Source organism: Mobula hypostoma, chromosome 7 (assembly GCF_963921235.1).
Source record: "Mobula hypostoma chromosome 7, sMobHyp1.1, whole genome shotgun sequence".
Taxonomy (NCBI): Eukaryota; Metazoa; Chordata; class Chondrichthyes; order Myliobatiformes; family Myliobatidae; genus Mobula; species Mobula hypostoma.
Window position 1 is genome coordinate 62,601,845 of NC_086103.1, and position 13,080 is coordinate 62,614,924.

Below are 13,080 nucleotides of genomic sequence, written 5' to 3' on the forward strand. Positions count from 1 at the left end.
GACAACATATGCACAGAGACACAGTTAACACCTCTTTTTTAATTCTAAACTATTAAATGGTAAGTAACAGTTATGTGCTGCAGGAAAGAATTTTTATCTTGCAGACTACAGAGCTCAAAACTGTTAGGAAAAAAAATACTTAAAATCAAATAAAGAGCAATTCATTTGTGACATCATAGCACTGACAGATTTGTAAAATAAGGAGTTCTTAAGGAATAGCTTAAATTGAACTTAAGGAATAGATTACTACTTGATGGAGTAAATGAGTGGCTGAGATAAACATACTCTAAACCCAGACTGTTTGACTGTTTGATTGCAGTAGATAATTTCTTTTCAATGCTTTAAAAGATGTCTTAATACTAAACAAGATTTTTTTACATTCTGTTTGTGGGTGGTGCTTCCCACATGAATGTAACTGGCACTGTTTGTTGCCTATCCCTTATTTACTCATGAGAGAATGGTGGTTAAATGCCTTTTGAAATCAAAGCAGCCTTCTGGTGCAGGTACTCCCACAGTGCTGCTGAACCTGGATTTACACTCAGTGATAATGCAGGAATGATAAAAGTAAATTTGATGAATATATTGTACTTTACTCCAATCTAAAGGCTCTTTGGACTGAATGATAGGAGCTAATATATTCAGAGAGTGATTCCTCTGGCAGATAAAAATGGGAAATGGACATGACTGGGAGACATTAAAACAAATAACTGACATCTGATGTGGATTCTGTTGTGATGATGTAGATGTGATATGAATGTGTTCTATAATAAATGGTTGATTTACAGATACAGGTTGATAACACATACATTGAATGGTATGAGTGGTATGCTTATCATTACTCCACTTTACTGTAAAATTCTGCATAAGAGACCAACAACCAGATTTCATCAGAATGAATACTGCTATAGTTTTAAGTGATCTACGAACAGGATACTTAACATGTTAATTACTCATATACTCAATGAAAAATGCACATGGCAAAGTAATTTTTTAAATATTTTGTTAAATAGCACAATGTAGTTATGGCAAGAGAGTAAGTACCTTCAAATCATTTTGGGATGAAATACTTTTGTCAGTATGTGCTTTAAAAGAGTGGCATTCCAGCAAGTATGGACTTCCATTCACCAGTATTTAATGTCATTGTTGTAGGAAGCCATTCCCAGTTGGAGACCGTGTTACTTTCAGTGGGAAGGACTGTGTCTGTCAGCAGTGTTCTCATACATTGGTTACAGCCTCTGAGCCGATAAAGATTCATGGACCAAGTCGTAAGTTTATTTTCTCATTTTGGCTTATTTAGTTTCCTTTGTAATCTTATTTTTTCACAATCTCACTAAACATTTTTTCCTTCTGCATCTGGAAATCTCTCCAGTTACACAGAACCATTAATTCAAGAAAGCATTTGGAGTAATATGTTCACTGAGTTTGCCTTGGACTGTAAACTGATTTAAAAATGTAGTTAAAGAAACAAGCATGAAAATATGAATATTTTAAAATGAAAGCAGTTTATCAGAACTAACTGTGAACACAGTGCTTCTCCATGGATTGTCTGTCTCTGTGTTGTAATCACTTGCAGGAATGTGCTCCAAACTGTTGGGTACTTTCCATAGTTCATGTAGAATCTATATATCAGTCTTTCTGATATTTCCCACTTGTATTCTAATCATGTTTATTGTGATGAGTACAATGTAACAACACAATGGAGAAAGCATCAGCTCTCAAACTGTACCAATTACATCTATATGGAGACATTTGCTTTGTTCTGCAGGGACCGCTACCTGTCACAGTAACACCTGTGGAGTGGAGCACCATTAGTGAAAAGCAAAAATAAAGCGAGAACTGCTGAAAATACTCAGCAGATGAAGCATCATCTTGCCACAACCTAGTAGTTGGAAGAACTATCTTGGTAGAAGATTACAAGTGCCCCAATCCCACCACATTGCATAGCCACTGTGCGCGCAGTGCACCACACACACACACACCTGTGACAGTGCGGTGAAGGGAAGCTCTGTTGAAACAGGAGCCACAAGCAGGAATGCAGTAATTGGCCTCCTTTCTCGATTGTTGCACTTTTTAAATCATTTATGTTTACAATCATAATGATCAGCAAAGAGAGAGAAAATTAAGCAACATTTTGTTGCATGCCTGTTGTGTTCTTAATATTATTACGTACCGTGGGTTACTAATAAAGAAACATATTCTGGAAGACATAGGACTTTTACTTACAGCAACAACCCAACCACGTTTTTACAGCACCATGTTCTTGACCATTCTATCATTTCTGCGCATGCTCAGAACTCTCTCCAATCACGTTCTGACACGTCAAATCACCACATCTTCCTTTCCTTAAAGAGAAAAACAATTAGCAGCACTGACCAGAGCAAATACATAATTTAACATGTCTCTATCAGTCTCTCTGGGGGTTTATGAACACGAGTAGACCTTCTAAGTGGTTCACACAGTTCTTGTGTTTCATTGTTATTTTCATGTTTTGTCTGGTCTGCATTAGTTAACTGAAACTCTGAAGTTGGCTCTTTCTTAAGGTCTTTGCGATTTTTTCTTAACACTGCTCCTTCCTCTGTTTGGACCATGTATGATCTGGGTTGTACTTCTTCAAGTACTGTAGCTTTCTGTGTCCATGTGTTCATTTTGTCTTGTATCCTCACTTCATCTCCTTGGTGCAGTTCAGGTAATGGACCAGAACATCTGTCAAAGTATGTTTTCTGCTTTGCTTTGTGTTCATCTTCCCATCTTTTCACTTGTTCACCTCCCTCTGTTCTCAGAAGGCTCTCATCTTTTGGCAGATTGGATCTCAAACAGCATCCCATCAAGAGCTGAGCAGGTGAAAATCCACATTCAAGTGGAGTACTGCGATAGGCTAACAAGGCTTTATAAAAATCACATCCACTATCTTCTGCTTCGTGCATCAGTTTCTTGATAATTCCTACCGACTTCTCAACTAATCCATTGGACTGAGGGAAAAATGAACTAGATGTTGTATGGACAAAGCCCCATTCATGAGCAAAATGTCTCATGCATTCACCATTGAATTGTGGACCACTGTCTGTAAAAACTTCATCAGGTACACCATGTCTGGAAAAAACTGATTTCATGCATGTAATTACATTCTCTGCAGTTGTTCTGCTCAGGCCACACACTTCAGGATACAATGAGTAGTAATCTGTTATTAATAGATAATCTTTGTTGTCAGTTACAAAAAGATCAATGCCTACCTTCTGATAAGGTCTCTGAGGACTAGAATGTGGATGCAGTGGCTCCTTAGGGTTGCTAGGTTGGTATTTAAGGTATATTTGGAAGAACAAATTCTGCAATTTCTTGATTCATCCTGGGCCAAAACATCACTTCCCGAGCCTTTCTCTTACATTTTTCAATACCTAGGTGGCCTTCATGAATTTTCTCAAGCATTTCTTTTCGGAGACTTTTAGGAATCACAATTCTGCTACCTTTGTGCAATATCCATTCCACAACAGAAAGTTCTGATCTGTGGTTCCAATATTCTTGTACTACTGAGGTACAGTCATGCTTATTATCTAGCCTTCCATCCATCACCACTTGTATTACCTGACTGAGAATTTTGTCCTTCTCTGTCTAAAGACACAGCAATTCCAACTTTTCAGCAGAAACACGTACAGTCTCTATGATCATATCAACAAATGCCTGAACATCAACAGCATCCCTGTGAATGTCTTTTGTTGTTGGATCCACAGCTCTGGAAAGTGTGTCAGCCGTGTACATGAATTTTCCAGGTGTATATGACACATTCAATGCATAACTTTGCAATTTGATCATCATTCACTGAATTTGTAAAGGATAGTCGCTTAAAGGTTTGTTAAACAATGCAATCAGAGGCTTATGATCAGTTTCAACATCAATAGATTGCCCCTACACAAACTGATGAAATCTCTCGCAAGCAAACATAATGCTGAGCAATTCTTTTTCAATTTGGGCATACCTTGTTTCTGGATCAGATAATGAACGAGATGCATATGCCACTGATAGCTATTCCTTATCATGTTTCTGGAGTAATACTGCCCCTAAGCCTGCTTGAGATGCATCACATGAGATTTCGATGGGTCTCTCAGCATCATAGAATTTCAACACAGGTTCTTCAGTGAGCACTTTCTTGAGATTTTGCCATGCCTTCTCCTGTTCCTGATTCCAGCTCCATTCGTTTCTCTTTTCTGTTAGCTGCTTCAATGGAGCAAGCTGTTCCAAAAGATTGGGTATGAATTTTCCCATGTAGTTGACCATTCCCATAAACCTTTGAACAACCTTTTTACATTGTGGTCTTGACATGTTCTCAATAGCAGAAACCTTCAATGGATCAGGACACACACCCTCCTTGCTAATGATATCACCCACAAAGGTAAGTTCAGTCACTCCTAGCTGACATTTGTCTTTATTCAACTTCAGGTTTGCCTTGCATGTTGCCTCAAAGACTTGTCTGAGTCTGGCATCATGCCCTTGTTTAGTTGATCCTCAAACAATAATATCGTCCATGGAAGTATGCACACTCTCAATGTGCTCATATAGCATGTGAATGGTTTTATGGTACACTTCAGGAGCTGATGTAATTACAAATGGAAGCCTAAGAAAACAGTATCTGGCAAAAGGTGTGTTAAAGGTACACAACTTTAAACTCGGTTCATCTTGATTAAGTTGCCAGAATCCAGAGCATGCATCTAATTCACTAAAGCACTTTGCATCAGCAAACTGTGACATAATTTCTTCATGAGTAGGCAATTTGAAATGCTCTCTTTCAATGGCTCGATTCAAGTCTCTTGGATCTAAGCAAATCCTCAGTTTTCTATTTTTCTTATCAACAATGACAAGCGAATTGAACCATTCATTCAGTTCATTAATTTTTTTATGACTCCTAGCCGTTCCATTCTGTCAAGCTCTGTTTTCAGTTGATGACGTAATGCAAAAGGCACTTTTCTACATGAATGTTCTACGGGTGGCAATTTTAATCATGTGCTGTACTGGAAGACAACCAAGCCCTTTGAACAAGTCCTCATACTCTTTCATCGAGTCACTATATTCTGACTGTGTGTCACTGTCCAGGAGTAATACTCTTTTCACCAAATTCAGTCTCTCACAGGAAGATAAACCCAGTATTGACTGTACATTCTTTGGCACCACTACAAATGAAAGTGTGTGCACAATATTTTTGTGTGATACTTTTGCCACACATATTCCTTTAACTGGAATGTCTGCACCTGAATACCCAGTCACTTTTATATTTGTCTTATGTAACTTTGGTCTTGGCTTCAATGTATTAAACTCAGATTCTGCAAGAATTGTGCTCCAGTATCAAGTTTAAACAAAATATTGTTTTGGTTCACTTGCAGTGGAATAGTCCAGTCATTCTTACTTTGTTTGTTTTCACAAAGCACATCTATATAAAGCTTCTCAAGTTCATTTTCAAGCGCTACATTTACTTGTTTTATTTTCTTTCCACTTCTGCAACAGTGTGATAAATGATTACTCTTACTGCAGTCGTTGCACATTTTCCTATACTCTGGACACTGTTTTGGCTGATGCTGCCACCCACAGCAATCACATAGCTTTTTTTCTCTCAGATGACATCTTGCTCTCTGTCAGTTTCGTTGTTGTTTTATTATTTTTTCTAATATGTTCACACTTTTTTACAGCGTCTACATTGCAACTCTCAATGCAAAGGTCTTTGGCGTGTGATGGCATGGTTTCCGAAGCTTTGCAGAGCATCAAGGCTTTTTCCAAGCCTAAGTCTTGTTCTCTTAACAGTTTTTCTCTCAGACCATTATCCAGAATGCCACAAACAATTCTGTCTTTAATGAGAGAGTCTGTCAGTTCTCCAAACTCACATGTTTTACTCTGGTGTCTCAACTCAGTAACATATTGATCAATTACTTCACCAGCTCTCTGTGCACATGTAAAAAATATATGCCTCTCATACATCACATTACACTTAAGTATACAAAATGCTTCAAATTTGTCCATTATCGATTTTAGATTTAAATTATCTCCATTTTCAAAAATACAATGATTATATACCTCAATTGCGTCATCACCTATTACGTGGAGTAGAAGTGCAGCTTTTGTTTTTTCAGGTTTTCCATCATAGAAACATAGAACACCTACAGCACAATACAGTCCCTTCAGCCCGCAAAGTTGTGCCAAACATGTCCCTACCTTAGAAATTACCCATAGCCCTCTATTTTTCTAAGCTCCATGTACCTAACCAAAATTCTCTTCAAAGACCCTATCATATCCACCTCCACCACCGTTGCCAGCAGCCCATTCCACGCACTCACCACTCTCTGCGTAAAAAACTTACCCCTGACATCTCCTCTGTACCCACTCCCCAGCACCTTAAACCTGTGTCCTATTGTGGCAACCATTTCAGCCCAAGGAAAAAGCCTATGACTATCCATACGATCAATACCTCTCTCTTATACACCTCTTCTCAGCTTAAATTATTATCAGCATCAATCGCCGATAAATACATTTCAAAACACCACTTAAGTTTTCTCCAGTTCTCAGCTACGTTCCCAGACAATTGAAGTGTCAGTAGAGACTGAAAACCTTCCATTTGCAAAACTGTTAGCAAGCACCAAAACAGTTTGAGCTCTTTTCCATTATCTTCGATTGTACCGTGTCAGGAAACGTATTATTCTTCTGGACCAATTTCTAACTCCAAGTTGTCTTCCAGACTGACTTCTGACACCATGTTGTGTTCTTTATATTAATATGTAGCATGGGTTACTAATACAGAATCATATTCTGGAAGATATAGAAATTTTATTTACAGCAACAACCAAACCATATTTTTACAGTACCATGTTCTTGATCATTCTATCATTTCTGCGCATGCTCAGAACTCTCTCCAATCACGCTCTGGCATGGCATATCACCACAATGCCCAAAATAGCTTCTAGCCGTTTTTATTTTAAAATAAATCAAATTAGTAGTTTGAATAACATTGAAACTATTAAAGTATGTAGATTCACTAGTTTACTTGTTTAAAATGCATTTATATAATTATCTTGCTTAAAAACATGAAAACATGATACAATTTGTGAAGGAAAGACATTATTATGGTCCTAACAATGCATGAACTGGAATGGAAATTCAGGCAAGGTTATACAAAGTTTTCATTTCCCAAGAACAACATTGAAATAAATTATAATAACGTATTCTTAGTTTACTTTTAAAGTTCCTGAGTACAGGGAAAAAATGCTGACTGTTTTCAAATGAAACGTTCAACGCTGATTTTGGCGAGAGGATTTTCCTGCATTGCCTAACAACTGAAACCAAGGAAAGGCCAGTTATGTTCTTGGTCATGTGAAGATCATGCACTGATAAGGTGTGCTGCGGCCAGGACAGGATACAGCTGTTGCCATTGTTTCCTCAATCAAGTTTTGTGAGAGAACTATCACACTTTCTCTTCATTAAGATTCCTGTATATTAGATGTATTTTTTATTTTGATCTTTTAAGTGTTCAAAGACTGAACTCTTTATGTCCTGGCAACAAGAAAGAAAACATTGCAAGACATGTGCTTTAAAACTGGGGAATTTGTTAATCCATTTATACAGTTATGCAGCTATTTAAAAACTCCCATGCCAGAAAGAACGATTACAAGTTCAGATCAGCGCTTATCTACAAGTTTTGGAAAATCGTCTCCTATTGTATCAATGCACCTTTTCCATTTTCCTATGTGTTAGTCATCCCCATAGCCGGAAATGGAGAGAGAAAGAGAACTTGAGGCTTACTTGAGGTACTGATTGTATTAAACTTTAGTATATGTCAAATGTTTGGTTCAGTGAAAGTAGCACCATCTCCTTTAACTTACATGTAGGAGAGAATCTGTCAGTATCTGGACCTGTTGCACTGATTGGAAGGCCAATGTCCAATTGACTACATCGACAGCTAAAGGATTTATTTGAATATTCTGAATTGGAATATAAGTTATGAAAACATGCTTTCTGGGTACAATCAATAACTTATGTTGGCCATTTAAAGTTATTGAAAAAGATAGTAGTCATTAATGAGTTTTGATATATGTGTGAATACAAAATTCCACTACTTTTAGAAATACAATTCCTCCTTTTGGGTCTATGGTAATAATAAAAAGTTGGCACACTACCATGAAGGAGTTCATTCCATTTATTGCTTAAAAACAGCACCAAATGGCTCACTTCAAACAAAACTAAAGAGAGTAGTGTTTATCCGCACTTTATTGCAAAACATACCCATTTTATGTAGTCATTTGCAATTTCAATTCATGTTTTCTAAATGATTTGTTTTCAAGCAGAACTATAATTAGTTGATACAAGCTGTAATTTATTCAAAGAAAGATGCAAAATATCAACTATGTCAGAATAAATTTAAGCAGGATCTTGCTATCGATGTCTCAATTGTGGAGTGTATATTCCAGTATTAAAATGTAAGCGGGCACTGTCGTGACTTTCTGCGGCACTTAAGGTTGTTTGGGTTATTAGGGAAGGGCCAATAAAAAGAAGTTAGGTTTAATTAGAACAGCCGTTGTTGGGTTGGGGAACTGAGACATTAACAAGGAAAGGCAGAGGCTAGGGTGAGGTTGCTATCACGTTTTTCTTTCTTTCTTATTGCATAGTTAGAGTATAGGAATGACAGCCAGTGAAGTGACTTTTCTGTGGAAGGTAGAAGACAAGGAGGCCTCCGGTCGCCCTAACGACTACACAGGGAAGAAGTCCATCCAGCTGCAGCTTCTTACAGACCTCATGAGGGAACTGGAACTGGAATTGGATCACCGTCAGATTATTCAGGAGCATGAGGAGATGATAGTTAAAAGCTACAGGGAGGTAGTCACATGGAAGTTGCAGGAAGCAGGTAGCAATGTGACTGTAAGAAGAGGGAAAGGAAATAGGTAAATAGTGCATATTACACTTGTGCAATTTTCCTTAAGTAGGAAGTATACCACTTTTGATACTGTTGGGGGGATTACCTACCAGGGGGAGTCAGCAGTGACCAGATCTCTGGCACTGAGTCTGACTCTGTGGCTCAGAAGGGAAGGCAGGGGAAGAGGAGAGCAGTAACATTAGGGGATTCTTAATATGGGAAATAGGCAGGAGGTTCTGTGAACAAAAACAAGATTCACAGATGGTATATTGTCTCCCACATGCCAGGGTTAGGGACATCTTGGATCGAGTCCAGAGCATTCCTAGGAGGTAGGATGAGCACCCAGGTGTCATGGTCCAAATCAGTATGAATGACATAGGCAGGAAGGGTGACGAGATCCTGCAAAGTGAGTTCAGGCAAATAGTTAACACGAGGAATTCTGCAGGTGCTGGAAATTCAAACAACACACATCAAAGTAGCTGGTGAACGCAGCAGGCCAGGCAGCATCTCTAGGAAGAGGTACAGTCAACGTTTTGGGCCGAGACCCTTCGTCAGGACTAACTGAAAGAAGAGCTAGTAAGAGATTTGAAAGTGGGAGGGGGAGGGGGAGATCCGAAATGATAGGAGAAGACGGGGGGTGGTGGGGGGAGGGATGGAGCCAAGAGCTGGACAGTTGATTGGCAAAAGGGATATGAGAGGATCATGGGACAGGAGGCCCAGGGAGAAGGAAAAAGGGGAGGGGGGAAAAGACCCAGAGGATGGGTAAGGGGTATAGTCAGAGGGAAAGCGGGAGAAAAATGATGAGAGAGAAAAAGAATGTGTGTATATAAATAAATAACGGATGGGGTACGGGGGGGGTGATGGGGCATTAGAGGAAGTTTGAGAAGTCAATGTTCATGCCAGCAGTTTGGAGGCTACCCAGACAGAATATAAGGTGTTGTTCCTCCAACCTGAGTGTGGCTTCATCTTTACAGTAGAGGAGGCCGTGGATAGACGTATCAGAATGGGAATGGGACGTGGAATTAAAATGTGTGGCCACTGGGAGATCCTGCTTTCTCTGGTGGACAGAGCGTAGGTGTTCAGCGAAACGATATACACACATACTTTCTCTCTCTCTCCTTTTTCTCCCTCTGTCCCTCTGACTATACCCCTTGCCCATCTTCTGAGTCTTTTCCCCCCTCACCCTTTTCTTTCTCCTTGGGCCTCCTGTCCCATGATCTTCTCATATCCCTTTTGCCAATGAACTGTCCAGCTCTTGGCTCCATCCCTCCCCGTCCTGTCTTCTCCTATCATTTTGGATCTCCCCCTCAGCCTCCTACTTTCAAATCTCTTACTAGCTCTTCTTTCAGTTAGTCCTGACGAAGGGTCTCGGTCTGAAACATCGACTGTACCGCTTCCTAGAGATGCTGCCTGGCCTGCTGCGTTCACCAGCAACTTTGATGTGTGTTGCTCAGGCAAATAGTTGTTAAGTTAAAGGACAGGATTTCCAAGGTGGTTATCTCAGGAATGCTACCAGTGTCATGTGCGAGTGAGGCTAGAAACAGGAAGTTAATACAGTTTGACACATGGCTAAGGAGATGGTGCAGGAGCTGGGGCTTCAGATTTGCAAATTATTGGGCTCACTTCTAGGGAAGGTGAGACCTGTACAGATGGGACAATTTGCAGCTGAACTGCATGGGGACCAATATCCTTGCAGGGATGTTTGCGAGTGCTACTGTGGGGTGACGGGTTGGGGAGTGGTTGGTGAGGTGATTTAAACTAGTTGCAGGAGGTGGGAGCCCTAGTGCCAAGACAGGCAATGGCTTGGTTTTGGGGAAAGCAGATATTAACAAACTCTGAGTTTTGAGTTGCCTCTATTTCAATACAAGGAGTGTTGTAGATCAGGCAGATAAGTTTGGATCATGAATCAGCCTGGAATTATGATACTGTAGCTGACAGTGAGATTTAGTTGCAGGAAGGACAGGGCTGGAAGCTCAGTGTTCCAGGGTTCTGTTGCTTAGGGCATGATTAAGGAGGAAGTATTAAAGGGCGATAGATGGCTTTACTTGTCAAGGAAAATATCATGGCGGTGTTCAGACAGGACAGACTGGAGAGCTCATCTACTGAAGCTGTATGGGTGGAACAGAGGAATAAGAAGGGGATGACCACATTAATAGGATTCTATTATAGACAACCCAATAGTCAATGAGATCTAGAGGAGCACATTTTTAAGTATTAAGGATATTGATGTATTAAGTTAGATAAGTTGCCAGGACCAGATGAGGTATACCCCAGGCTACTGTGGGAAGCAGGGAAGGAGATTGCTGAGCCTCTGGCGATGATGTTTGCATCATCAATAGGGACAGGAAAAGTACCAGAGCATTGAAAGATTGCAAATGTTGTCTCCTTCTTCAAGAAAGGAAGTAGAGAAAACCCAGGAAGTTATTGACTAATGAGTCTTACTTCAGAGGTGGGCAAATTGTTGGAGAAGATCCTGACAGGCAGGGTTTATGAGCATCTGGAGAGACATAATCTGATTAGGGATAGTCAGCATGGCTTTGTCAAGGGCAGGTCATGCCTTACAAACCTGTCTGAGTTCTTTAAGGATGTAACAAAAACATTGATGAAGGTAGAGCAATGGATGTAGTATATGTGGAATTCAGTAAGACATTTGATAAGGTTCCCCATGCAAAGCTTATTCAGGCATGGGATCTGAGAAGACCTTGCTTTGTGGATCCAGAATTGGCTTGCCCTCAGAAGGCAAAGGGTGGTTTAGATGGTTTGTATTCTGCACAGAGGACAGTGACCAGGGATCTGTTCTGGGACCCCTGCTATGTGTGATGTTTATAAATGACCTGGATGAGGAAGTAGAAGGGTGGGTTAGTAAGTTTTCTGATGACACAAAGTTAGGGGTGTTGTGGATAGTCTGGAGGGTTGTCAGGCGTTACAGTGGGACATCAGTAGGATGCAGAATTGGGTTGCAAAGTGGCAGATGAAGTTCAATCCAGATAAGTGTGAAGTGGTTCATTTCGGTAGGTCAAATTTGAAGACAGGATATAATATTATTGGTATAACTCTTGGCAGTGTGGAAGATCAGCGAGATCTTGGGGTCCGTGTCCATGGGACTCTCAAAGCTGCTACGCAGGTTGACAGTGTTGTTAAGAATGCATATGGTGTGTTGGCCTTCATCAGCCGTGTGATTGAGTTCAAGAGCCATGAGGCAATGTTAAAGCTATATAAGACCTTAGTTAGACCCCACTTGGAGTACTGTGTTCAGTTCTGGTCACCTCACTACAGGAAGGACATAGATACTATTGAGAGAGTGCAGAGGAGATTTACAAGGATGTTGCCTGGATTGGAGAGCATGCCTTAAGAGAATAGGTTTAGTGAACTTGGCCTTTTCTCCTTGGAGTGACGGAGGATGAGAGGTGACCTGGTAGAGGTGTATAAGATGATGAGAGGCATTGGTCGTGTGGATAACCAGAAGCTTTTTCCCAGGATTGAAATGGTTAATACAAGGGGCCATAGTTTTAAGGTGCTTGGAAGTAGGTACAAGAAGGATGTCAAAAGTAAGTTTTCACACAGAAAGTGTTGGGTGCATGGAACGCACTGCTTGACAGATTGGTGAGAAAGTCAGTGAGAAGTGGGTTGGGATCAGAGAGAGGTTCAGACATAGAAAAGGTTATGGGAATTCAGTGGATTGGGATTGTAGAGATGAAAGTGTGAAGAGGGTAAAGAAAAGTAGAAGGGATAGAATTTGCAAGGGACAGAGGATGATACTCAGAAGGGAAGAGGACTGGGGAGTTAGGGATAAGATTGGGCTCGGGGATTGGGGATGAGATGGTGATTTCAGTACATTAGGTCAAGGTGTCATTCAGATAGGTGATTGTGATTGGAGGACGTCAGCTACATTGAATGAATTGGTGTTGAGCGGTTATTAATGAAAATACTTGAAGGGACGGGGACATCTTGTTTGCCTCCTTTAATTAATTAATGCTGTCTCCAGTAAAGGCTTGTTGAGGTACACACTGCCTGGCAGCTTGCTATGTAAAGAGCAGTTCCGTGAAAGGGACACGACATCAGAAGGAGTATTGCATATTACATAATCGCACTGACAGCTTCAAAGTCACGACCGTGGAGAACTACAAATAAGAATCTGGAAGTGAGCTAACATTTGCATTACTGGTCACAGATGATCATAGTTTTTTTAAATAAAATTC

At 40.2% G+C, this 13,080-nt stretch overlaps 1 protein-coding gene across 10 annotated transcripts in view; it reads left to right on the top strand.

Annotated features, from left to right (window-relative positions):
- ablim3 (actin binding LIM protein family, member 3) overlaps nt 1-13,080 on the top strand; it is a 331,288-nt gene that overhangs the window by 177,154 nt on the left and 141,054 nt on the right. For all 10 annotated transcript variants that reach the window (XM_063053520.1, XM_063053523.1, XM_063053529.1 and 7 more), the window contains one exon: nt 1,150-1,265. In XM_063053520.1, coding sequence (XP_062909590.1) covers nt 1,150-1,265 — 116 coding nt within the window. The remainder of the gene's footprint in view (nt 1-1,149; nt 1,266-13,080) is intronic.